This window comes from Ovis aries, chromosome 14 (genome assembly GCF_016772045.2).
Source record: "Ovis aries strain OAR_USU_Benz2616 breed Rambouillet chromosome 14, ARS-UI_Ramb_v3.0, whole genome shotgun sequence".
In the NCBI taxonomy this organism is placed as follows: Eukaryota; Metazoa; Chordata; class Mammalia; order Artiodactyla; family Bovidae; genus Ovis; species Ovis aries.
In genome coordinates this window covers 33,988,428-34,013,665 of record NC_056067.1, presented here as the reverse complement: position 1 = coordinate 34,013,665, position 25,238 = coordinate 33,988,428, and the positions used below count along the sequence as shown (strand labels likewise).

The window sequence follows — 25,238 nt, the reverse complement described above, 5'->3', positions numbered from 1 at the left end:
CCTGTGAGATTTTAACTCATAATGAATTAAAATTTGTTTTGCTTTCATATTATTTAATATCCAAGGACACAAATACATATAATTTTTAATATGGTACCCCCTACCCTCAACTGTGCCTAGTGTTCCCTAGCTAAGGGACTCTGTCTTACCGTCTCTAGAGAAAAAAGTTCTAGTTGTGGGTGATGGGCAAGGGAGGGGATCCAGGAATCCATTTGCTTCTTAAAAGACTTTCACTTGGGTTTTTTTTAGTTTGTTTTTTAGATTTCTGCTTTCACTCCCACTTCTAGATGTGTTTGGTAATGTCATGATTCCCAAGCCTTTTTTCCTGTGATATGACCTAGGATGCATTTCAGCCTTCCCCTGTACCAGCTTAGGGTTTAGCTTTCTTGGATCTGCTAAGTCAGTTACCATTTGCCCCTTTGCTCTTCTGCTTCCAACATTTTGTTGCCATTGTCTCCTCTCTCATTCTTTGTCCCTGTGGTTTTATGCCTTTAAAACATAAATCCGTGTAACTGTCATTTCACTGGGATTTGGGAAGAAAGCAGAGGCCAGAGCCTGCATCCAGTCATTCAACTTGTCTTTCACTGGCAATCTCCAGGTCTTAACATATCCTTTAGCATAGAAGTGCCCAGGAGATATCTGTTGGTTGAATAGAGTGTTCTTGTCTTTCCCATCTTTGGTAACCAAAAGGTGAGTGCTGTTTAAATTGAGATCACCTTAGTTATGGCATTTAATGCTTCTCACTTCACAACCTCATCTGAAATATATACTAGGCAATGGACATGAATTTGGGTAGGCTCTGGGGGATGGTGATGGACAGGGAGGCCTGGCGGGCTGCGGTTCATGGGGTCGCAAAGAGTCAGACACCACTGAGCAACTGAACTGAACAACGTGTAGTGAAAAAAAAACTGGACGTGAGCTGGCTCCGTCCACCAACCGTGTTGTTTGGGACTACCAGTCTGAAACCTTAGTCAAGTCTTCTGTAAAATGGGAATAACACTTTCAAGGGTCTTCCTCAGTGCCCAGAGCATGATAAGCTCTAGCTATTTGAGGTGTGGAAGGGTTCAATACCAAAGCGACAATTCTTAGAAAGTCAGTGTTTTACTTAAGCTTGAAATTAGCCTTCACACTTGAATTGCAAATTGGCCCCTAATTAATGCCCTTCAGTGTAAAAAATCTGTGTTTTACTTGCCTTGATGATTAGACAGAGATGGCAAAAACCTTTGCATCTAAGAGAGGAAACTAATGTTTATCACCAAGGGTCTCTTATGGGCAAGCGGCCACTCCTCCGTCAGGCAGGAGGACCCAGAACGTACACTGGGAGTTATTCGCAAATCGTTAACTGTGTGTCTGTCTTGCAGACCCGGTACTAAACGACCCCACTCACTCACTCACTCACCCTGATTTCTCCTCACTTGTGTCCCTGACCTCAGAACCGGTTTGTTGCCCGGTGAGGGAGCCCAGACACTTCGCCCCCTCTTGTCAGTCAAACAGCCCAAGTCAGGTCCACCCCGGGCTTACTGTTCTCAGCACTGAGGTCGCGCATCTTGGCCCTCACCAGAAAGTCCTCCGGCCTACTTCCTCCAGGGGAGAAACTGAGGCAGCGCCCTGGGAAGGCAACACCGTGCCCGCCCAGGTCCACCTCAACCCTCCGTCAGACCCCACTCTCGGGTCCCCACAATCCCTGGTCTCCTGGACCCCTGCCCTCCCACGCCGCGATGGCCTGAGGCGCAGCCGCGGCCGGGCCCCCTGCACGGGCAGGTGAGGGCGGGGCCGGAGTTCCCGGCGCCCCGCCCCAGCCCCTCCTGGCTAGAGGCCCCGCCTCTCCGAGGCCCCGCGGCGCGGGCCGCCGCCTCCCCTCGCGGGAGCAGCCGAGCAGAGCGCCACCGAGCGGCCAGCGGGCGGGCGTTCGCTCCGCCCCCTCCCGGCCCGCCGCGCCGGCTCCCGCCTCCTTCTCTCTCCACTCGCTCCCGCCTCCCTCCCTTTCCGCTGCTGAGGCGGCGGGAGCCGAGCCCGAGCGGACCGAACCGCGGCCGCAGCGGGGCGGCGGGTGCAGAGGTGGCGGCGGCGCTGGTGCGGGAAGTCAGTCTGTCGTCGTCTCCGTCGGCGGCGGCGGCAATGCGGCGGCCCTGCTGAGCCCGCCAGCTCCGGGCGCCGGGAGCCAGCCGCGCGAGGCGGCTCGGGCCGGGCGGCAGCATGCGGAGCGGCGAGGAGCTGGACGGCTTCGAGGGCGAGGCCTCGAGCACCTCCATGATCTCGGGCGCCAGCAGCCCGTACCAGCCCACCACCGAGCCGGTGAGCCAGCGCCGCGGGCTGGCCGGCCTGCGCTGCGACCCTGACTACCTGCGCGGCGCGCTCGGCTGCCTCAAGGTCGCCCAAGTGGTAGGTGCCGGGCGGGGCCCCAGGTGCGGGCGGGCGGCCTAGCCGCGCGCCTTCCCTCGCTGCTCCCGCTTCAGGGGGCGCAGGCCCTGCCAGCCTCCACCGCGCCCCAGACTTCCCATCGCCCAGCTCCTTGCGCCCCCTCTTCTAGCCGGATCCCCGGGCTTCCCTCCCGCCTCCCTTGGGGACCCCGCCTTCCCCAGCCCTGCTGCCTCAGTTGTGCGCCTTCTACCTGAACACCTGCCCCCGGGCCTACCTGTCCACGCCAGCTTTGGCTATCGCCAGCCTCTTTCACTGTTGGACTTGGTGGTCCGCGGAACCCGGCGGGGGTCACGCCTTCCCCTGGGTGCTGCTGGTCATAGCAACAACTTGTGTTAGGTTTTCGGGGGCCGCACATCCGCCGCTGCTCAGGACCCTCCTCGTTTGTCTCTGGTTCCACTACTGGGAAAGGTTTCTTCCCCGGTGCCCAGCAGAGTGCTGAGCATATGGTAGACGCTCAAATAAATGTTGGTTGAATGGAGGCATGTAGTCTAGATGCATTGAGGGAGCCCAACTCTGCCCGCAGAATCTCCAGTTTATATTGCAGAGGTTTTGATTCCTTCTAATTAGCCCAGAAGATAGAACCGGCATCTCTGAATCTTCCGCCCCAGCACGGTGGCTGGCATTGCCCAGTTGGTACCCAGAGTTAAATCACTGCAGGAGGGCAGCCAGTTTTGGAGGTAATAGAAACAGAGAACTTTCTGTTGGGCTTGTCTATGGTAGAGCTCTTTCCTCAGAATACTTATTTTTAGCTTCCAGGGCGTTCAGGACAGTGTCCCCTCTGCCCCTCTTTTGTGGGTTTCTAACGAGCCTGTTTGATTAGTTGCTTAGCTCTGTTTGTGGATAGAGCATGCTCTTGTTGGGACAAAACTGTGTCTCGGTATTCCCTGACACAGGTAGGCCTTCCGCTGAGGCCCCTTACAAAACTTCATTGACTTCTCAGCCAGAGAAGCCATTTGCACGGACCTGCACGGTATATGCATTTTGTTTCTTCCAAGCATTGGTCTCCTTGTGCTTACTTGAGTACGTTGGTAAAGGTTCCTTGGGAATCATTTAACGTGAATATCCTTTCAATAAAGGTCTCAGTGTTTGTAAATTGCAGAATCATAGCCTGTTTTATCTTTCTTTTGGGTGAAAGGCTTGTTCTGCTGACTGTGGGGTGGTAGTTTTTGAAGGGCTCTCAGGAAAGACAAACCAAGCAGGTTATTCCTCTCTAGAATTTTAAACTGACCTTATCTGTTAAACTGGAATTTTCTCAGAGATATATTGGTTCTGGACTTAGGCACTGCTGTTAGTAAAGAGAATGGAGAAGGTGGGGGAGGTGCCATTTACAAGAAGCAGCTAGCTGATGTTTGAGTACAGCACAGATAATCACAAGTGAATAAAAGAGCTGGGAGAAAGGGAATTTGGACCCAGGTGGAATTTAGGGATCTTGTTAAGTACCTTGCTTTGTTCACTCCGACTTTTGAAGGTAAACAGACCTGCCACTTAAGGGATCTGGTAAAAGAATGAAATCCAGTAGTTTGTATAACATGTTAGCTATCACCTCATTGCTGGAATTTTGTCACCTAAGGCCATAAATGGAAACCAATGATAAATGGTATTTATCATTGCCTTTTTGTAAGTTGCTATTTTTGGTAGAACTTTACTTTTCATCTGGAAGAACTTTGGTGTCCAGCTCCTAAAATCTCCCCTAACTCTTGCCTCTAGAATTTAAACAGTGAGAGGTTGTCTTATATGTGGGTGAGTGAAGGACAGGGATCTGCTTGAAGGGTATGGCAACATGAAATAGTCTCCCATGCATTTACCTTTTCAGCCTTGATTAAAAACTCAGGGTTTTTAGGGGGAAAACCCCTCCACAAAACTCCAAGAAATTGGACTCTTGGCTTAAACTGGAAAAGAAAACAAGAGTCGTTATGAAGATTTTTTTTTTTGTTTGGCTGCCCCACATAGCATGTGGGATCTTAGTTCCCTGACCAGGAATCGAACCCATCTCTTCTGCCTTGGAAGCACTGGCAGCTTGGAGTCCTATTCACTGGACCACCAGAGAAATCCCTGAAGATATTTCTAAGATGTTGCAACATCCCATCAAGAAATATGTTTCATATAAGTTTTAATTCTGTGGCTTTTGTGAAAAGTTTGATTTTTTAAAATTTTGTTTTAGTCTTTAGAGACAATTTTTTGTAGTCTGTGGCCTATTGCCACCTGTAGGTCCTTGCTCCAAGTGTGGTTTGGCAGTAGTCCTAGCATCTAAGAGCTTGTTAGAGTTGCAGAATCATAGGCTTCACCTCAGACCTCATGAATCATAATCTACAGTTTAGCAAGATTTGCCAGAAGTTCTCCTGCACGTTAGAGTTTGAGACTTACCTTTCTGTAATCATTTTTAGTGTTGAAACTTTATACCTGTGTATGCATGCTCAGTTGTGTCCGATTCTTCATGACCCCATGGACTGTAGCCCGCCAGGCTCCTCTGTCTGTGGAATTTTCCAGGCAAAAGTACTGGAGCGAGTTGCCATTTCCTTCTCCAGGGTATCTTCCTGACCCGGGGATCAGACGTTTCTTGTATTTCCTACATTGGCAGGTGCGTTCTTTATCAGCTGAGCCACCAGGGAAGCTCTGTATCATTTTAGCGTTAAAACTTTATATACAGGTACTGGCTATCAGTTCTCTGTCAGAACCGTAAATAGTCAGCATCAAGGCTGGGGTTCTTCTGTAAAATGAGCCTATACCTCCCTCAGGATTAAGAGGATGAGGTAATAGGTGGAAATTAGCACCTAGCTTATTAGGTGCTTAGTTAGTGTGTAATAAAATGTTAGCTGTCACTGTTGCTAATTAATTAAAGAAACATGATGAAAATGCCACCCCAAAATTATAACTAAATTTTTAAAAATAAACTTTCACCACCTCTCTGGTCCCTCTTTTTAAAAAAGTTTTAGTTATTTGTTTTTGGTTGCGCTGGGTCTTCGTTGCTATGCAAGATCTTTCTCTGGTTGCCAGAGAGAGGGCTACTCTTCACTGGTTGGGGAACATGGGCTCTAGAGCACACAGGCTTAGTTGCTCCATAGCACGTGAAACTTCACAGACCAGAGATCCAGCTTGTGATCCCCAAATTGGCAGGCAGATTCTTATCCACTGCGCCATCGGGGAAGTCCTAAAATTACATATTTGAACTAAAGATAGCTTACTTCCTAGTGATTTAAAAGTTAAATTGATCTTTTAAGTGGAACCTTATTTGATCATAAAACTAATCTGAAATAGCATGGAGATTAATCAGTGCATTTTCATAGTTTATATCGTTGGGGAGAATATCTCAAACAATGTGAATGTACTTTTTGTAGGAAAACAGTTGGTTTAAGCTATAGATTTAAATACCTTCTTCTTCCTTTTGAATGTGGATTCTGTGAGTGCTTATTGGTTTTTAGCTCCCAGACATCATTTAATGAAATAGTTAATGTTTATTTATTGTTCATTGTTCTATTTTGATTTTGTTTTTTTCTCAAGCACACTTGGTTGAAAGCAGAATTTTGCTCTTATGATGGGGAGGGGCACACTATCAATTATACCTTGATGTTAGGACAGTGTCAGAAAAGCACAGGCCCTCGGTGGGACAACTTTCTGAGTAATAATAACAGCGGACATCATTAATGAATGCTTACTCTCGTCACTTTTATGGATGAGAAAATTAGAGGCACAGAGGTTGTGACTCCTTTAAGGCCTCATGGTTGGTGGAACTGGGATTTGTACCCAGGCAGTATGCTCTTTAGGCTTTCCAGGTGGTGCTAGAGGTAAAGAACCTGCCTGCCAATGCAGGAGATATAAGAGATGTGGGTTCGATCCCTAGGTCGGGACGATCCCCTGGAGGAGGGCATGGCAACCCAGTCCAGTATTCTTGCCTGGAGAATCCCGTGGACAGAGGAGTCTGGCAGGCTATAGTCCATAGTGTTGCACAGAGTCAAACACGACTGAAGTGACTTAGCACGCACGCACATGTACCCTTTACTGCCTCCTGAACATCACTTTGAGTTGTTCCACTGAGCAGGACAGACCTTGAGTCCAGGAACATTTCTCTGGTCTTTGGTCCACCCTTTTGGGTGATCTTTTGGCTGACTCTTACATGCTGAAATGATACGCTCTACAAGCATTTTGATTTCTCTGTGGCCATTGTGCTGTCCCTAGGAGAGCAGTTCCTGTGTAGTGTCCTGTTCCTCAGCCATTAGTCTTGCTCACTTTCTGCAGTGAGGGGATGGGCCTTGTCAAAAGAGCCAAGACCAGAATCAGCATTTAAGTTCCTAAAACACCCCTCAGTGAGCTCTTTTGCATCAGATTCCTTTCTTTCTTTCTTTCCTTTCCTTCTTTCCTTCTCTCTCTCTTTTCTCTCTTCCTTCCTTCCTTTCATCACTTGTATTAATGTTTTTGGGCTGTGCTGCCCAGCTTGAGGGATATTACTTCCCCAACCAGGGTTGGAACCCGTGCCATCTGCAGTGGAAGTCTTAACCACTGGACCATCTGGGAAGTCCCTGAATCCCTTTCTGAAGTTCCTCCCATGCCTGATTGACCTTCTGACCTTGCATTGCATTTGTCTAGGACTATTTTTTAAAACAAAGTTGGGTATTAGGTGATGTTTAAATTCAGACTTTAGCTCTGCTGATTGCCTTGAAATCTCTTAATCCCATTGTGATTTGGCTTCTCCCATAGTAAAATGTTGGAGAAGGCAATGGCACCCCACTCTAGTACTCTTGCCTAGGAAATCCCATGGGTGGAGGAGCCTGGTAGGCTGCAGTCCATGGGGTCGTGAGGAGTCGGACATGACTTCACTTTCACTTTTCACTTTCATGCATTGGAGAAGGAAATGGCAACCCACTCCAGTGTTCTTGCCTGGAGAATCCCAGGGATGGGGGAGCCTGGTGGGCTGCCATCTATGGGGTTATACAGAGTCGGACACTACTGAAGTGACTTAGCAGCAGCTTAGCAGCATAGTAAAATGTGAGTGGTAATGACTGAACGTTTGTGAACGTTTGGGGAATTATAAGAACTAAAGGGGTTAATGTTTGGCAGGTGCTTTCTCAGGTAACTCAGTGACCACTGTGAGTATTTGCATTTCAGGGTTGGGTAATAATGTATCTTTTATTTGATAGAAACTGTGTCAGTTTTTCATCCCAGGCTGGGGAGCACAGTTCCTGCCTCGCTGACTATGCTGAAGCAGGGTGGGGACCTGCAGAGAACGACAGATGAAGTAGTTCCATTGCATGAGATTCTCACATGTACCTTAAGGTGAGAATAGTTAGAATAGTTTTATTTTCCCTTGGGAATTTTGTTATCTTTGAAAGTTGTGTTCCTGCTCAAAAACTTGGAGTCAAGGAAATTCTAGCAGAAAATCGAAGATTAAAACCATTCATAAGTTTTTATGATGCTTAAAATAGTAAAATTATCATTCAAGGCCTCAGAAAAATGTCTAGTACACGTCTGTTTTATAAAACCAGACAAAGACAGTTCAAGAAAAGAACACTCCAGACCATGTTCATCCTCATGAACACAGGCACAAAAATCCTCAACAAATATGAGGAAATCGAATCCAGCAATGGTATATAGAAAGAATAGTACATCACAATCATTGTGGTTTGTCCCAGGAACAAAAGGCTGGTTCAGTTTTCCAAAATCAGGAGATAGAATCCACCATGCTAACAGTTTAAAGGGCAAAAAACACTTGATTATGTCAGTGCAGAAAAAAAAAAAAAAACTTTTGAGAAAATTCAGCATTCATTCATGATAAATGTTGCCAAGCAAACCTGGAAAAGGGCATCTGCCAGAAATCTACAGCTAACATACTTGGTGGTGAGAGAATACTTTCCCCTTAAGATGGGGAGCAAGGCAGTGAAGTCTGTTCTCACCACTGCTATTCCGCATCCTACTGGAAGTGCTAGCCAGTGCAGGAAAAGTAAATAGAAGGCATTCAGATTGGAAAGAAAGAACAGCTGTCCTATTTGCAGATGGCATGATTGTCTATGTAGACAGTCCCATGGGAATCAATAAAAAGCTCCAAGGACTAATGTGTGAGTTAGCAAGGTCAACACACAAAAATCAATCATATTTTTATATCCTAGTAATAAATCACTGGAAGCTGAAATTGGGGGTGGGGAGCAACCCATGTCAGTTACGATAGCTCTGAAACAAATGAAATAGGTCTAAATCTAATAAAACATGTATGGGATCTGAAAGCTATGAAACACTAAAGGAGGAAATCAAAGACTACCAATATAAGTGGGCAGACATATTCATGAATTGGAAGACTCAATATAGTTATTAAAATATCTTTTCTCCACAAATTGACCTGTAGGTTTAACATAATCCCAAAATCCCAGCAAGGTGTTGTTTGTTTTTTTTTTTTAAGAGACAAGATGATTCTAAAATTGATATGCAAAGTCAAGTTAATCAGAGGAGTGGTGAAGGATTGGTTTCCAGGGCTGAGGAAACAGCAACGTGAAGAGAGAATGCAGAGTTCAGGGGTGTGTGTAGGGGGAAGGGGGATGAGGAGGGGTTCTGAGAGTACGGACTTTGTGTCTCTTATCACTGCAAGACTTTGGGCCATTGCTTGTTCACTTCAGGCCACAAGCAGGTCTCCTTGTTTGTAAATCGAAGCTGAGCAGAGTGCTACTGGCACGGCACCTGTGAGCCTTCTGTACAAAGTCCTTAGCAGAGTGTCTCTCACACAGAAGTCACGTGAACCTGTTGGCACTGTCACATATCTCTGAAATGTCCTAGTTGGGAAACTGGGCGACCAAGGGTCAGGGTGGAAGGGAGACTTACTTTTCACTGTATGACTCTTCATCCTTTTGTTTATCACATGCAAATATCTTCTATTCAAATATTCCCAGGGCGTCAGCTGTCACTAGCTCTACCTCAGGATAGATTAGCCTTAAAGCTGTTATACCAATCATAATGTTTAGTTAACCTCTTATTACTTTCCTTACTTTGTAATTTGGAGGCCCTTGGGGAGAATGATTTCAATAATACAGACATCTTGAAGAAACTTGAAGTTTAAGAAGTTTTTCAGTCTATCTTCCTTAAAAAAAAAAAAAAAAAGCCTTCTGTGTAATAGCAGGTGCTTAATACATTTGTTGATGCTAATGGGAAAACTTCTTGCACCTGAAAGGAATTTACCCTATAGCATGGTGACTGTAGTTAATAATACTGTATTGCAATTGTATTGCAATTGAAAGTTGCTAAGATAATAGATCTGATAGGCTCTCACAGGAAAAAAATTTTAACTATGTATAATGATGCGTATTAAATAAGACCTACTGTGCTGATCATGTGGTGATAATGTCTACATCATTACTGATACAGATATTTGTATATAGAGATATTGAATCATTCTGTTGTACACCCTGTTATAATGTTATATGCCAGGTAAATCTCAATGGAAAAAGAAAACATTGTAACTTAGAAGGAAATTAGGGGAAAAAATCTTAGGCAATGAAAAGAATTTTGGAATTTTTCCCTTCCAAAGACTGCATTAGATCCCCTGATCGTGGTTTCCCCTGATCATGATTTCCAATTTTTTGCTAAAAGGAAGGATCCTTCAGTAAATGTCCTGCATTCTTCTTTTGAATTGTTACTATTTTGGTGGTGGTGTTGTTAAATTTCAAGTAGTACTTCTACTAGATCAAAGGGCAATATCATTACATTTCTGAACATTTTTAAAAACAATTATGAACTTGGTCCTACAACATACCTAAAGTTCTCAGTTTATTCCAAGTTACCAATGTCCATACCCACAAGAACCTCCAGTGGGAAATGGTGAGCTCGGTAAGACCTTCAGGACTCCTCTTGGGTCCCAGGACCAAAATAATTCTCCATTGACGGCTCTGGAAGACCTTTGTTCTTTCTTTCTTTCTTTTTTTTTAAATTTCCTTTCCATTTTATTGTCATATGTGTGTGAGTGCTCTGTCACTCAGTTGTGTCCCGACTCTTTGTGACCCTATGGACTGTAGTCTGCCAGTCTCCTCTGTCCATATGATTTTTCAGGCGAGAAAATACTGGAGTGGCTTGGTTTATTGAGATATACTTAACATAAGCACTGTAAGTTTAAGGTATACAGCATGATGATTTAATTCACATACATCATGAAATGGTTGCCACAGTTAACTTTAATGAACAGCCCTCTCCTATAGATAAAAATTAAAGAAATAGAGGACTTGCCTGGCAGTCCAGTAGTTAAGACTCGGTGCTTTCACTGCAGTGGGCGTAGGTTCAATCCCTGATCTGAGAACGAAGACCCCACATGCCATGTGGCACAGCCAAAATAAAAAGAAATAGAAAAAATCTTTTTTGCCTTGTGACTAGAAAAACTCTCAGAATTTACTCTCTTGACAACTTTCATATATAACAATAGCAATGTTAATTATACTTACTCTATTGTACATAACATTCCTAGTACTTATTTATCTTGTAACTAGAAGTTTGTACCTTTTGATTGCCTTCATTCCTTCCCTTCTTCCATCTCTGGTAGCCACAATTCTGATCTCTTTTTCTATGAGTTTAATTTTGAAGTATAATTGACCTACAACACTGTGTTGGGGCTTCCCAGGTGGCGCTGCTGGTAAAGAATCAGCCTGCCAGTGCGAGAGACATAAGAGACACGGGTTTAATCCCTGGGTCGGGAAGACCCCCTGGAGGAGGGCATGGCAACCCACTCTAGTATTCTTGTCTGAAGAACCCCATGGACAGAGGAGTCTGGCGGGCTGCTGTCCATGGGATCGCAAAAAGCTGGACACGACTGAAGTGACTTAACATGTACACACTGTTAGTTCCTGTTATATACAAGATAGAGTTTGATATTTCTATTCTATTTCTATTTCTAAATTATCACTGTGATGAATTTTTTTCTTAATTAGAAAGTTCTAAGAGCCTTTCCCAGGTCATGGCACCTCAGAGGATGCTTAGAGAGGTCAGGGGGTCAGGTGTACACGCCCTGTCAGATCCGTGAGGCTTCTCCTGGTAGAATGAATGGGTGCTTTCCTGCATGCTGGGGAGAGGCATATTCCAGCCTCTGGAATTAGTGCTGCGTTTACCTGAGCTCCAGCACAGGTAATGGGGTGTGTGATTCACCCCATTAAGGGCTGAGGTCTGTGTAGCGGCCAGAGCAGTTTATTTTCCATGATGGTCCATTTAGCTTCCTGAGCTGTTGAAATGACTGAAAATACCAGCATTCTGGCCTTCAACCCACAGCTATCACTCACTGACTCTTTATCCTTACTCCTAGAAGTAGCTCCAAATCCTTTTGGAGAATGATGTCATGTGTCCTTAGAAAATAAAGTTGTTTATTAGAGAATAGAGCAACAGTCAAAGGCCTGATCACAGATCCTACATTTTCCCAGACAGCCCTGATTTCCTGTGCTGTCTCAGACTCTATGTAAGTACATCCTAAGTTAAAAAAAAAATTATTGTACTTTAAATTATGAAATAGTCCAGTCATTGAAATCAGAGCCGCAAGGGCTCATATATTGACAGTGTGTTCTGAGGTTTTTCTTTGGAAAGTAAGAATATTCCTGGGGGACAGGCTGTATTTGCAGAAGAGATAAAAGCGGGTGAGACAAGTTGGGATTTGGATTCGTTAGCAGAGTCTAAGGAGGAGAATAGACCGGGAAAGGCAGAGAATGAGAGAGCAAGACACCTCTGGCTGAGGGCATGGCCTCAGCATCTCATGTGGTGGCCAGGAGCCAGTTTATACTTTCAGAGGCTCAGTTTAAAGTGGTCCAGAGCTGGGAGCAGGCCTGTAGCTGACCGAAGAGGGGGCAGATGAGTAGTACAGAAGTCAGAAAGTGATACCTCTTTTGGGAGAACAGCTTGCCTTTTTAGCATTTGGAAACTATCTTATTGTGAATCAGTTTAATTTCTTTTTTTTTTAATGCTATTTTTAAAGCTATAATGGAGGTAACCAAATATCCTTTACTATTGAAAATATTTTTAGCATAGTCTTGTTTAGTTGCTAACTCATGTCCAACTCTTTTGCGACCCCAAGGACGGTAGCCCACCAGGCTCCTCTGTCCATGGGATTTCCCAGGCAAGAATACTGAAGTGGGTTGCCATTTCCTTCTCCGTGAATGGCTCTTTCTTAAGAGCACCTCGAGGCTGGGAGAGAGATGTAAACAGATAGCTGCAGTATAGCGCAGGGGTGATGTATGTACAGATTGCTGTGGGCACGTTAGACCAGGAACATTACAGCGTGGAGGTTACAAGCGATCACACTAAAGTGGCATAGCCAAGATTCAACTTCAGGCCCTGCCAGTCACACACTGGGTAACCTTTGAAACTGTTCACCTCAGAACTAGAACTTGAGCCCATACACAGGGACCGGAACCTGTGCAAACCCCACAGTCTTCCAACTGAGATCACACACCTGGTTTCAGAACTTAATGAAGCTCATCGCAGGAAGAATTCAGTGAGAGAGAAAGTGATAGGTAAGAAGTGGATTATTTAGAGAGAGAAACACACGTCACAGACAGAGTGTCATCTATCTCAAAATGTAAGAACGGCGCAGTTTAACTTCTTGGGGGGGAGGATTTTTGTGTGAAAAATTCTCACTTAAAAGGAGGCCCAGCCCTCCTCTCAGCTCCTCCCGTGTGTGGCCTTGTTTGCTCACATTAGATGGTCGAGTCTGTCACTCGTTTTCAGAGTGGGGGTGTCCCCTGGGAGCTCTAAGGTTGTTAATATAGAAGTGCGAGATTGAGAGTCCGACTGAGGGACTGTGTACCAATTGTATTTCAGAAAACCTCATAGAAAGCCCAGCATCAATTTCTTTTTTTTTTAATTTCTTTTTTTAAGTTGGAGGATAATTTTGCTATTCAACAGTGTGAATCAGCCATAAGTATGTATGTGTGTGTATATATATATATATTCTCCCTCATGAGCCTCCCTCATGAGCCTCCCTCCCTCTCCCCCAACAATTTCTTTTTTGACTAGGGTTTTAAGGTCCTGATTATTTCACTTGACCAGAAACTTTGATTAACATATTCCTGTCTCAGGGTCTTTGCATTTGAAGTTGTCTTCCATAGACTCCCCCCTGCCCCCGTCCCCTCTCCGCCATCCATCCCTTCCCCAAAATGCCCACTTGGCTCTGTTCTCCAGAACTGCTGTTCTCCTGTTCTGTCCAGGAGACCTTCCCTGACCACCCTGTCAAAAGCAGGACGTTCCCCCAGTCCCGCTTTTTATCCCCTTCACCCTGCTTTACTTTGCTTTGCAGCATTTACTACCCAACTGGAATTTCAACTCCACCAGAGCTGAAGCTTTGTGTTTTGAGTTCCCTGCTATATCCCCAGTGTCTAAAACAGTGCCTGCCCATAGAGAGACCCTGAATAAACAGGTGAATATACATATTTGTTTCATAGAAGAAAGAAAAAAAGTCACAGTTTATATAGTATTTAACATAGTTCCTAAAAGGTCCAATTGTTTGAAAACATGGAATCTATCAGAGAACAATAACATGTATTTCTAAGCAGACAAACTGGACTCTGTTGTAAATGGAAAATATTGGGGAGAAAGTATAGAAACAAAATGCCTTTGTAATTCTTTTTTCTTTTTTAAACCGTGAGTTTTAAAAGTGTGTAGAGTGCTACTAGGAAACAGAAGCTTTTGCTTAGGAGACAGATTTTTGTAAAAGAAGAGGAAACCATAAGAGGCTTTGCCAAACTTTCTGCTTAGGAAAGTATAAAATGAAAACCAGGGGTTCTGTAATTATTATTAAAGTTGTCTGCTTTCTGATTGACTTGCTGGGCGAGAGGGTCACTCAGGATCTGCCAAGTCAGTGTTTTGAAAATCCTTAGAGCAGACACTTAACACGTGCAAAGAAGAAGTCACAACTGAGAGTCCTTGTGCTTGTTTTTATGGCATTCTCTGGTGAAACCAGAAGAATAGCAGTTCTGTGAGGCCGGAGAAGGGGAGGCCTTGATCTTCACTGAAGACCGCAGAGGCCCGTAGGAAATGCTGGCATCCAGAATGATGTCTCTGAGCATTTCAAACAGTTGGTTCAATTTGGGAATTCAGTGGGTTAATAAACACTTAAAATGTTGGGTTTAATCAAACGTGGATCATTTTGGATGCTTTCTTTCTTGCCACTACGATTTGATGACTGGTGCAGGGGAAGCCTTCATTTTTGTGGTTTCCCGTTTATTCCAGCACAGCTATGAAAAACAGTTTAAGGCTAAAAGTTTTTTGTGCCAGTGGAAAAAAAACAAACCTCAGGAACAATGGCTCTTCCAGCAGTAGTTGCTTCTTTATAGCTGGTCTACTTTCAACCATTTTTGGTCCAAGCCCTACACAATGTGTATAATTTCATATTAAGAGTTGGCTAAATAACTTTAGAGTTAGATCAAGGTCAGTAACTAGATTTTGGTAAAAATTCTAACATATTCTTTCCATTTGAAAAAAGAACTCTGTGCTTTATATATGTGTTGAACACCTAGGCTGGGCCAGGTGCTAATGTACCTCCATCAATAGGACACAAAGCCCTGCCTCTGAGGGGCTTGGAGGGTTTGATGTGAGGCAGAAAAGGTACACCATCCATCCTGACCACTGGAGCCAAGTGCTCTACTAGTGGCCCAGGACAGTGGGCTTCCTAGGAAGCCCTTGTGGGAAATGGACATATTTGCACGTTGAATGGCTAGAGCCTGGAATCAGGTATGGTGTGTCCTGTGGAGAAGGAGTATACCAGCTCCTGGGAGTCACGCGTGAGCGTGAAATGGGTGAGAAGGAGGTGCAGGTATGGTTCACCGGGCAAAGGTATGGAAGGGCAGGGATGGAGGAGGGTGGGGGGCACCGAAATGGGGCCCAGCTTGTTAGGCTAATGAACTTGAATCTTCTGAAAGAGATGAGCGGGCAGAGCGGTGGCTGTTGAGCACTTGCAGTGTGGCCAGTATGAACTTGAGGTGCTGTTGCTCCCTCAAGTCTCCCAGTGGGGTCTACTCTTTGCGACCCCATGGACTGCAGCAGGCGGCCTCTCTGTCCCTCATTGTTTTCCAAAGTTTGCCTAAGCTCATGTCCATTGAATCGGTGATGCCATCCAGCTGTCTCCTCTGATGCCCTTTTCTCCTTCTGCCCTCAATCTTTCCCAGCATCACGGACTTTTCCAATGAGTTGTCTGTTCGCATCAGATGACCAAAATACTGGAGTTTCAGCTTCAGCATCAGGCCTTCCTACAAGTATTCAGGGTTGATTTCCCTCAAGATTTGACTGGTTTGATCTCCTTGCTGTCCGAGGGACTCTCAGGAGTCTTCTCCAGCACTGCAGTTTGAAGGCATCAGTTCTTCAGCACTTGGCCTTCTGTAATTACGGTTCAACTCTCACAACCATACGTGACCCCTGGGAGAACCATAGCCTTGACTATATGGACCTTTGTCAGCAAAGTAATGTCTCTGCTTTTCAACATACTGTCTAGGTTTGTCATAGCTTTCCTGCCAAGAAGCAATAGTCTTCTGATTTCATGGCTGCAGTCACTGTCTGCAGTGGGTTTGGAATCCAAGAAGAGGAATTCTGTCACTACTTCCACATTTTCCCCTTCTATTTGCCATGCAGCATTGGGGCCAGATGCCATGATCTTAGTTTTTTAATATTTCGTTTTAAGCCAGTTCTTTCACTCTACTCCTTCACCCTCATCATGAGGCTCTTTAGTTCCTCTTCGACGTGGTATCATCCGCATATCTGAGATTGTTGTTTCTCCTGCCTGTCTTGATTCCAGCTTGTAACTCATCCAGCCTGGCATTTCTCATGATGTGCTCAGCATATAGGTTAAACTAACAGGGTTGCAGCACATGGTCCTGTCGTATTCCTTTTTCAATCCTGAACCAATCAGTTGTTCCATACAGGGTTCTAACTGTTGCTTCTTGACCTGTATACAGGTTTCTTGGGAGACAGGTAAGATGGTCTGGTATTCCCATCTCTTTAAGAGCTTTCCACAGTTCATTATGATCCACACAGTCAAATATTCATTGAAAGGACTGATGCTGAAGCGCCAATACTTTGGCCACCTGATGCGAAGAACTGGCTCATTGGAAAAGACCCTGGTGCTGGGAAAGATTGAAGGCAGGAGAAGGGGATGACAGAATGAGATGGTTGGATGGCATCACCGACTCCATGGACATGAGTTTGAGCAAGCTCTGGGAGTTGGTGATGGACAAGGAAGTCTAGCATGCTGCAGTGCATGGGGTTGCAAAGAGTTGGACACGACTGAGCACCTGAACTGAACTGAACACAGTCAAAGGCTTTGGTGTAATTGATGAAACAGAGGTAGATATTTTTCTGAAATTCCCTTGGTTTCTCTATGATCCAGCAAATGTTGGCAATTTGATCTCTCGTTTCTCTTCCTTTTCTAAAACCAGCTTGGACATCTGGAAGTTCTTGGTTTGCATAATGCTGAAGCCTGACATGCAGGATTTTAAGCACGACGTTAGTAGCATAGGAGACGAGTGCAATTGTCTGATGGCTAGCACATTCTTTAGTACTACCTTTCTTGGGAATTGGGATGAGGATTGACCTTTTCCAGTCCTGTGGCCGCTGCTGAGTCTTCCAGATTTGCTGACATATTGAATTTGAGGTGTGCATAAGTGTAAAATGCATGCTAGAGTTTAAAGATGTAATAGGAAAAAACCAGAATGTAAAATTATGTGTCAAAATGGTGATATTTTGGCTACATTGGGATAAATTAAATTTACCATTAAAATTTGCTCCACCTGTTTCTTTTTTTAAAATGTGAAACCATGAATCAAGGAAAGGTCTCCATTTTGGAGTCTTATTTTTAAAATTATTTTTTTGTGGTGGTGGGTCTTCACTGCTGTGCGAGGGCTTTCTCTAGTTGTGGATAAGGGGCTACTCTGTTGCAGCGTGCTGGCTTCTCACTGCTGTGGCTTCTCTTGCTGCAGAGTGCAGGCTCTAGGCGCAGGGCTCAGCAGTTGCAGCTTGTGGGCTGTAGAGCGCAGGCTCAGTGGCTGTGGCACTCGGGCTTGGTTGCTCTGCAGCATGTGAAATCTTCCCAGACAAGGGATCGAACCCATGTCCCCTGCATTGGCAGGTGGATTCCTATCCACTGTACCACTGTGGAAGTCCACTCCATCTATTTCTTTTTACTTTTTAAAGTATGACTGTTGGAAGACTTGAAGTTACTCACGTGGCTCGTGTGTTTCTGTTGGCCCTCGCTGGGTTAGAGAGTGTGAGGAATGGCTTTGCGAAGGATGAGATGATCCAAGGTCTGCTAAGAGACTTTGAGCAACTCAGGTGAGGATCAGAGGCGGAAAGGATGTGACAAGTGGGAGAGAAGAGGCGGTAATCATGTTTTATTATATCCCTTGTTGTTACTTTTCATTGTTTGTTTCTCAAACAAAGAAATATTGAAGCTAACAGTTATTGCACTTCTACCACTTCCAGACTGCTAGTGTTCTGCATGTGTTAGCTCATTTAATGCTCATAGCAGTCCTACGAGGCAGATGCTTTACTGCTGAGGAAACAGAGGCTTACTGAGTTCAATCACTCACTCAGAGTCCCTGCAGCTAGTGAGTGGGGAGCTCACTAGTCTGCCTTTGGAGACCACACCTGGACCCCCGACATGTGTGTGATTCTGTAATACAACCATTAGACAGATTATGAGATTTGTTCCAACATCACTCGTCTTTCCTGTTGTACAGGGACTTAGCCCATTCTGTTTTCCCTCTTCTGCCAGTATTGCTCCTGGTGGACCAGGCAGCTTTAAGAGACCTTCTGGCTCTCAGTTCTTGCACAATCCATGAATCACATCTGTCATAGTTGGGAGGGGTGGGTGGTATTACAGAGTGAGGCCCCTTAGTCCTTCTCTTCTAACTCCTTGGATTATCAGTGAAGTTTAAGAATCGCTGGTAGAGGAAGGGTAGAGGGATAAAGATTGAAGCTTGATTGTCCTGTTTGCTTGTGCCAGTGGCCTTCAGAGTATGTGGGGTTGGAAGGATTATTGATTTCTGGAGCCTTTCTTTCCCCTTCTTAGAGCAGCTAATACACCCTTGGGCACCTTTTTGGACTTGGTTTGTTTATGGGTGCATACATGCTAAGTCGCTTCAGTTATGTCCAATTCTGCCACCCACTGGACTGTAGCCTGCTAGGCTCCTCTCTCCATGGGATTCTTCAGGCAAGAAAACTGGAGTGGGTTGCCATGCCCTCCTCCAGGATCTTCCTGACCCAGGGATTGAACCCGCGTCTCTTTATATTTCCTGAATTGGCAGGCCAGTTCTTTACCACTAGCGCCACCTGGGAAACCATGTTTATGGGTATTAGAGGATAATTTTTAAAAGATAAAATCATGACTCACATATAAATATGAAAGAGTAAATAATGAAGGAGCCAGTAAGATGTCATAGCTTGTTCAAAGGAAAATTCAGAGTAGGCACACATACATATACCATGAAATGAATTTCAGTAGATGCAACTTTGACTTTGAAGCGGGGAGTGTGTTGTCTCTCTGCCAAACAATCCATGTACCTGTCTTCAGGCAAGAATTATTTGCACTGCTATCACTTATGTATAACTTCAGAGTTGCAAAATAACTCAAAAGACTGTGAAAAGTATAAAAACCATAGGATAAGATAACTTGCAAAGTTATGTCCTAATAAGGCCTATTCATCCATTGAATATGTCTTTTTGGTCTATTTTCAAAATCATCCACAGTTTATCCTGAGAAGGGAAATAAATGGGGAGGGGTCTGGGTGGGCAGGCTTTTTATTTTTTATTTTTATTTTTTTCCTTTTGAAAAATATTTATTGAGTATAAATAAATGTCCTATACATTAAATATCAAGAAATATTCATTATTGATTACCAGTCAGCTGTAATACTGAACGAACCACAGAATCAAAATATCCACCCATGGTACAGTAGTGATAATTCCATTCCAATACTGGACACAGTAATGATATACTCACAAGACAGAACAAAACTCACCCAAAAAGGCCATCACTATAACCAACCTATAACACCACAAGAGAAAATGGTTTTGAACCATAATATGGACAGTCCCACCATTCTTATCTTTGCCATCAATATATCAGGTCAGTTTGAGATTGTGGAGATATGCTGTCATAGAACTTAAAAGATTTCCATTTCCTTGGTTTTATTTCAAAATTATTACTATTAAGGAATTAAGATGGACATATCCAATGATAATTTTAAGTTAGTCTTTCATAAGAGAAAAGGAATAAAAATTTAGTGTCAAGAAAGCCTCCTCCAAGCAATGAGTCTCTTATAGGAAAAAAAAAAAAAAGCAAAATAATTAACTCTTCCTCCAAGGAAAGGAAAGAAACCTAAATCTGTTATGGCAAACTTGGAAAGATAAATATTCCCCAGTCCCAGAATACGCATTTATTTTACACGATATACTTGAATGATGAAAGTCTACGAAGCAGGGATCTGTGGCAATCCAAATTCATCCACCAGGACTCCATCCTTGTTCTTCGTGTCAGTGGGAACACCTTCTGGAATTGCGGGCGCAGCTGCTGCTTCATCCAAATAAGAACTGTCTTCATCAGCCAGAAGCTCATCGCCCAGTGCATCCAACTCTGCTTCGAGGTCATCTTCATCTAATTCTGGGGTGCCGTAACTATGACTCAGTGCTTCTTGGATTTCATTTGCATCTTCCATCATATCCTCTAGCTGGTCTTGTAGATCCTCAATCTGGTCAATTCTCACTTGCTTGTATGCTTTCTTCATTTCCTTTACTCCCAATTTCATAGCATCAACCGTGGTCTTGGTGTCCTTCAATGACTGAATGGTGTAGTTGGCTTGCTCCATATTAAGTGACTGTTGGGCGAGATTGTCCCGCTGTTGCTCGTACATCCGCTTTTGCTTTAAAACCCGCAAGGCTTTCTGCTTGACCATATTCTTTGCAGGTCCCTCCCTCATCTTCTTGATCTGATCCTTATACTTCACTAGTTCAGCATCCAGCCGAGAAATCTTCTTGTCAATGGATTCTGCTCTGCTGTCCACCATACCAGTGCAGTCAGTCAAGCTGGGCGGCGGAGCCTTGGGTTTCACTTTCCCGAAGAATCGGTTCATCTTGGGCGGCCCTGGGCAGGCTTTTTAATCCAGCCTGTATATCTTAGAACCTCCTGATTTTACTCATTCCTTGCTCTCTTTCCTGTGTTCCTTCATCCTGACGGTTGATTTCCACATTGTCAGGTGGCTGGAGGAACATTCTTTATGGCCTCCTGCACCTTACTGTAGAGTTCTCTTTTGTTTTTCTTATTTCTCCCTGGTTACTGTTCTTCACAAAAATAGATCTTGATCACCCATCCGTAGAACTATACATTTTAGGCCTCATCCTGGCCCTTCCGGGATTTCCCAGATGACACTAGTGATAGAGGACCTGCCCGTCAATGCAGGAGACATAAGAGATGCAGGTTCGATCCCTTGGTCAGGAAGATCCCCTGGAGGAGGGCACGGGAACTCACTCCAGTATTATTGCCTAGAGAATCCCATGGACAGAGGAGCCTGGCAAGCTACAGTCCATGGGATCGCAAAGAGTCAGACACTACTGAAGTGGCTTAGCACACACGCGCAGCTAAGAGTACCTGCCACTGTAGAGTTGATGTGAAGTTGAACTGAAAGTGCCAAGCATAGAGCCTGGCTGTGAGAAGTGTGAATTTAGGGGCTAGGGGGATACAGTTCAGTCCATAGCAAGGTGAGAGCATGGTGTAAATCAGTAATAGAGGTTTCAGATGGCTCAAAACATCTTTAAACTTCAACTTAGAATATAATTTTGTATGCGTGCTCAGGTGTGTCTGATTCTTTGCGACCCTGTGGACTGTAGCCTGCCAGGTTCCTCTGTTCATGGGATTCTCCAGCTGAGAATACTGGAGTGGGTTGCTGTTTCCTACTCCAACTTATAATTTTAGACCAGAAGGAATCTAGAAGCCATCCACATGTGCCCCTCCTTTGTTTCCTAGGTGAGGAATCTGACCCTAGAGAAGCTGTAACTTAACCTATGGCTACCCAGTTTGTTGATGGTGCTGGAACCTGGGTCTCAGACGGGTGTGCTTGCCCCTGTAACTAGCTGCTGCTCTTGGTGACAGTTTGATTCCTTTCTGTGAAGCCAGATGTGGGATAGCTCTGAATTCTAATCATCTTTCTTATCCTTTATGGGATTATGGGGAAGACAGATGAATGGTTAATAGCCTCAGGCACATTCTAGGATATTAGTTTTAGGAACAGCTGTATATGACAAATCAAGTCTTTGCCTGTGATATTCAGTTTAAAGTGCAGGCATTTACCCAGCCCAGGCACATGGCTCAAGTGAATGTACTAGGGTAGGCAGTGGACTTGGGAACCCCCAAGCTTGGATTGTAGTAAAGCCCTGGTGTTGGTAGATAGAATTTGCCTTTTAGTTCCTTAATTTGTTAATAAATTGACATCAAGGGGAATTTGCTGGCTGTCCAGTGGTTAAGACTTGGTGCTTTCATTCCAGGGACCTGGGTTTGATCCCTGGTCAGGGAATTAAGATCCTGTAAGCTGCACAGAGAGGTCAAAAAATAATGTTTTAAAAATTGAGATCAGGGGGCTTCTCTGGTGGCTCAGTGGTAAGGACTTCTCCTGCCAATGCAGGAGACATGGATTCAACCCCTGGTCCAAGAAGATCCCATATGCTGTGGAGGATCTGAGCCCGTGAGCCACAACTACTGAGCCCAAGTGCCCTGGAGTCTGTGCTCTGAAACAAGAGAAGCCACCACAATGAGAAACCTGTGCACCAAGGCATAGAGTAGAGCCCGCTCTCCGAGACTAGAGAAAACCCCAAGCAGCGATGGAGACCCACCACAGCCAAAAGTAATAAATAGTTATTCCACAGCCAAAAATGATAAATGCAGTTATTTAAAAAGTTGAGATCCAGATAATTTTTTCTGCTGAAAAATTGATGGATGTTCCGTTAGAGTTTGGTTTTAGAGCTGAAACTAGGGAGACAGACCCCCACTTGTCACAGGTGGGCTCATCCACACGGCTCTGTGCATGGTCCCAAAATGTGCGATGGTGTGGAGCTGGTGATGAGGGTGTTACTGGTGCTATGGGTGCTCAGAGGTGGTTTTGGTGAGGTAGCTGGGGAAATGCTGCATGTGTCTCACCTTCACTATATGCTTTGGAAAAATTTTAGCTCTTAGTTTGGGATTTTTTGGACCTGGGACTGCCAAGCTTATTAGATAAGGGAAGCCCACAGAGAATGATAAATTACTAGGTTGAGGGAAACCTGGGGGAACTCATCGGGGACAGTAGTTTATGAGGTCTCTCCTCTGTGTTTAGCTTCATGGAGTTCTGTAGGAGATCTGCCATTCTTATTTTTATTTAATCATTTAATTTATTTATTTGTTTTTGGCTATGCTGAGTTTTTGTTGCTGCTTGGGCATTTTTCTAGCAATGAATGGGGGCATCCTGGTGCACGAGCTCGTCATCGCGGTGGCTTCTCTTGTTGCAGAGCTCTGGCTCTAGGGCACGTGGGCTTCAGCAGTTTCAGCTCCCAGGCTCTAGAGCACAGCCTCAGTAGTTCTGGCACATGGGCTCAGTTGCATGCACGGGCTCTGAAGAGTGGGGGATCTTCCCAGATCAGGACTCGAACCTGTGTCTCCTGCATTGACAGGCAGTTTCTTTACCATTGAGCCACCAGGAAAGCCCCTTTGTTTTGTCTATTTTTTTTTTAATGGACAGTGACCTCTATCGTTGAGTCTCAGACCAGATCCATATAAATGAAAACAAAACAATATTTTAAAATTCTACCTATTAGTATGCTTCTTAATACTTAACAAACAGATCATCAAGACCTGCAAATACAGGATTTAGCAAGATTAGTGAAGTGAAGTTGCTCAGTCGTGTCCGACTCTTTGCGACCCCATGGACTGTAGCCTACCAGGCTCCTCCTTCCATGGGATTTTCCAGGCAAGAGTACTGGAGTGGGGTGCTGGTTCAGTATTATTATTAGTGTCATAGAGGAACAAAGAAAGTCCCTGTGATCCTGCTCTGAATCTGTATTGTCTGTGGCTACTTTGTACAGTTGGGCAGGTTGTGTACTGCACAGTGGGTCTAGCCAAGAGGGTGAAGGAGGCTGAGATCCAGCCTGCATGCTCTGTTGCCAAGGCACATGCCCTGGTCCTGGGCAGCATCCCAATTCATCAGCCCAGAGCAGGTGCCGTTTTTAATTTGCTATCCTCTTGCCAAGCCAAGTTGCCACCCAGACTGGAATATCTTTGACTGGCACAGAGGCGCTATGTGAAGCAGCTTATGTCTTGATTATTTAACTGGGAAACTTATTTAGAGGTATGGCTTAGCTGTGATATTAAGTTAGATATGAGAGTGCATTTTTATTTAAAATTTTTTAAATTTATTTTTGTTTTTGGCCGCGCTGGTCTGTGTTGCTGTGCAGGGGCCACTCTCTCTAGTTGCAGTGCCTGGGCTCCTCACTGTGGTTCTCTTGTTGTGGAGCGCAGGCTTTAAGGTACACGGGTTTCAGTAGTTGTGGTGCATGGGCTTAGGTACCCCGCGGCATGTGGAGTCTCCCCGGACCTTGTCCCCTGCACTGGCAGGTGGATTCTTAACTGGACCACCAGGGAAGTCGTGCAAGTGCATTTTTAAATAAGACTGACTGGATAAAACCAAAGTGTGAACTTGAAGTTTAATTTTCCAGATTCAGTAAATAAATTTATTTAGATTAGGAAGCATATGCAGGGCCTTCTGGCCTTTTGTGTGGTCCTCTGTGAGGTATGTAGATGATGATGTATTCAGTGCTGAATCGGGGAATACAGATAAAAAGGTAACCTTCTGACTCATTTCAACGAGAGCTCCCATGTTGTTGTAATTAAACTTGCAATCCCGCTCTGAACCTAAATTATTGTTGGAACATCTGTCCAACAATTGATGGGTCATCAAGGCTGTACCAATCCCCTGACACGCCTTCTGCCCCAGGAGCTCTGGGTGTGGGCACTGAGGGGCCTCCAGGACTGACCGGGTGGGCTGCCTGCGTGGCTGAGCCCATCCGTGCAGTGTGGGTCCGCTCTGAGTTGCCTGGAACAGAGGGACACACGGGCTCCTTTGGGTGGACACACATGTTCCTTTGGGTGGACTGCAAGACCAGATAAACCTTGGAGGGAGCCCTGGCAGGGCCAAGCCGTGGGCCCTCATGAATCTTGGGGGTTTTACTCGAGTCACTGCCTCATTCAGCAGGACTGTTTCTCTTTCTAGCTGCCGGGTTGAGGGCAGCCTGTGGCTTCTGGGCCACAAAGGACCCATGTCCTCTTCCCATGTCCACAGGGCCCATGTCCTGGCCCGTGACCTCATCACATCTGAAACAGACTGGGCTCTGCCCAGCTCCGAGCTGGCCCCATTCTAGCCTGAGGCCAGCCAAGCGCCTCCTGCTCTGACAGCTGGGCTTGCTTAGGGGTGGGCATCTGTCCGCTGGGCTGGTCTGGCAGCAGGGGCTTCTGAGCACTGACTGCCTCGGTCTGAGAAGTTGGGGGCACGAACTGGCTGGTGGGGCTCCAGGGTCCTGCCCCACTGTGGAGTGCAGCCTGTGGTCGGGAGTCTGTCTCAGGTCACCAAGGGCTAGATGCTGTCAACCTGAAAGAATCCTAGCAGTGAGTCTGTTCAGGGATCCAAGTGGAGGCTGAAAACTATGCACAGGGAGTTTTCTTAATAAAACGTGAACCCTCCGCTTGCTTGCTTCCGAGAAGAGAAAACTGGCTGAGGGAAAGACTGCAAGGAGGAGCAGGTTAAAAACATGGCTGCCTGACTTGTTAGCTGCGGGGAACACCATCTCCTGCCATTAGGAATCGCCTAATG

At 45.1% G+C, this 25,238-nt stretch overlaps 2 protein-coding genes across 3 annotated transcripts in view; one reads left to right on the top strand and one right to left on the bottom strand.

The window, feature by feature from the left end:
* The first annotated feature begins 1,991 nt into the window (after positions 1-1,991).
* CMTM4 (CKLF like MARVEL transmembrane domain containing 4) overlaps positions 1,992-25,238 on the top strand; it is a 77,740-nt gene continuing 54,493 nt past the window's right edge. Inside the window, exon 1 of one of the 2 annotated variants that reach the window (XM_042231757.2) lies at positions 1,992-2,295. In XM_042231757.2, the coding sequence (XP_042087691.1) occupies positions 2,197-2,295 (99 nt within the window). In that variant the 5' untranslated portion in view covers positions 1,992-2,196. Of the gene's footprint in view, positions 2,383-25,238 lie in introns of both variants that reach the window. The other variant, XM_027978029.3, reaches the window with a different exon arrangement.
* Positions 19,515-20,491, bottom strand: LOC105606367 (charged multivesicular body protein 5-like). The gene has a single exon (XM_042231756.2). The coding sequence runs from the start codon at positions 20,478-20,480 to the stop codon at positions 19,821-19,823; it is 660 nt and encodes a 219-aa protein (XP_042087690.1). The 5' UTR covers positions 20,481-20,491; the 3' UTR covers positions 19,515-19,820.

Excerpts from the sequence above, each read along its gene's own strand:
- LOC105606367 (XM_042231756.2), bottom strand. The coding sequence starts at position 20,480 with ATGAACCGATTCTTCGGGAAAGTGAAACCCAAGGCTCCGCCGCCCAGC.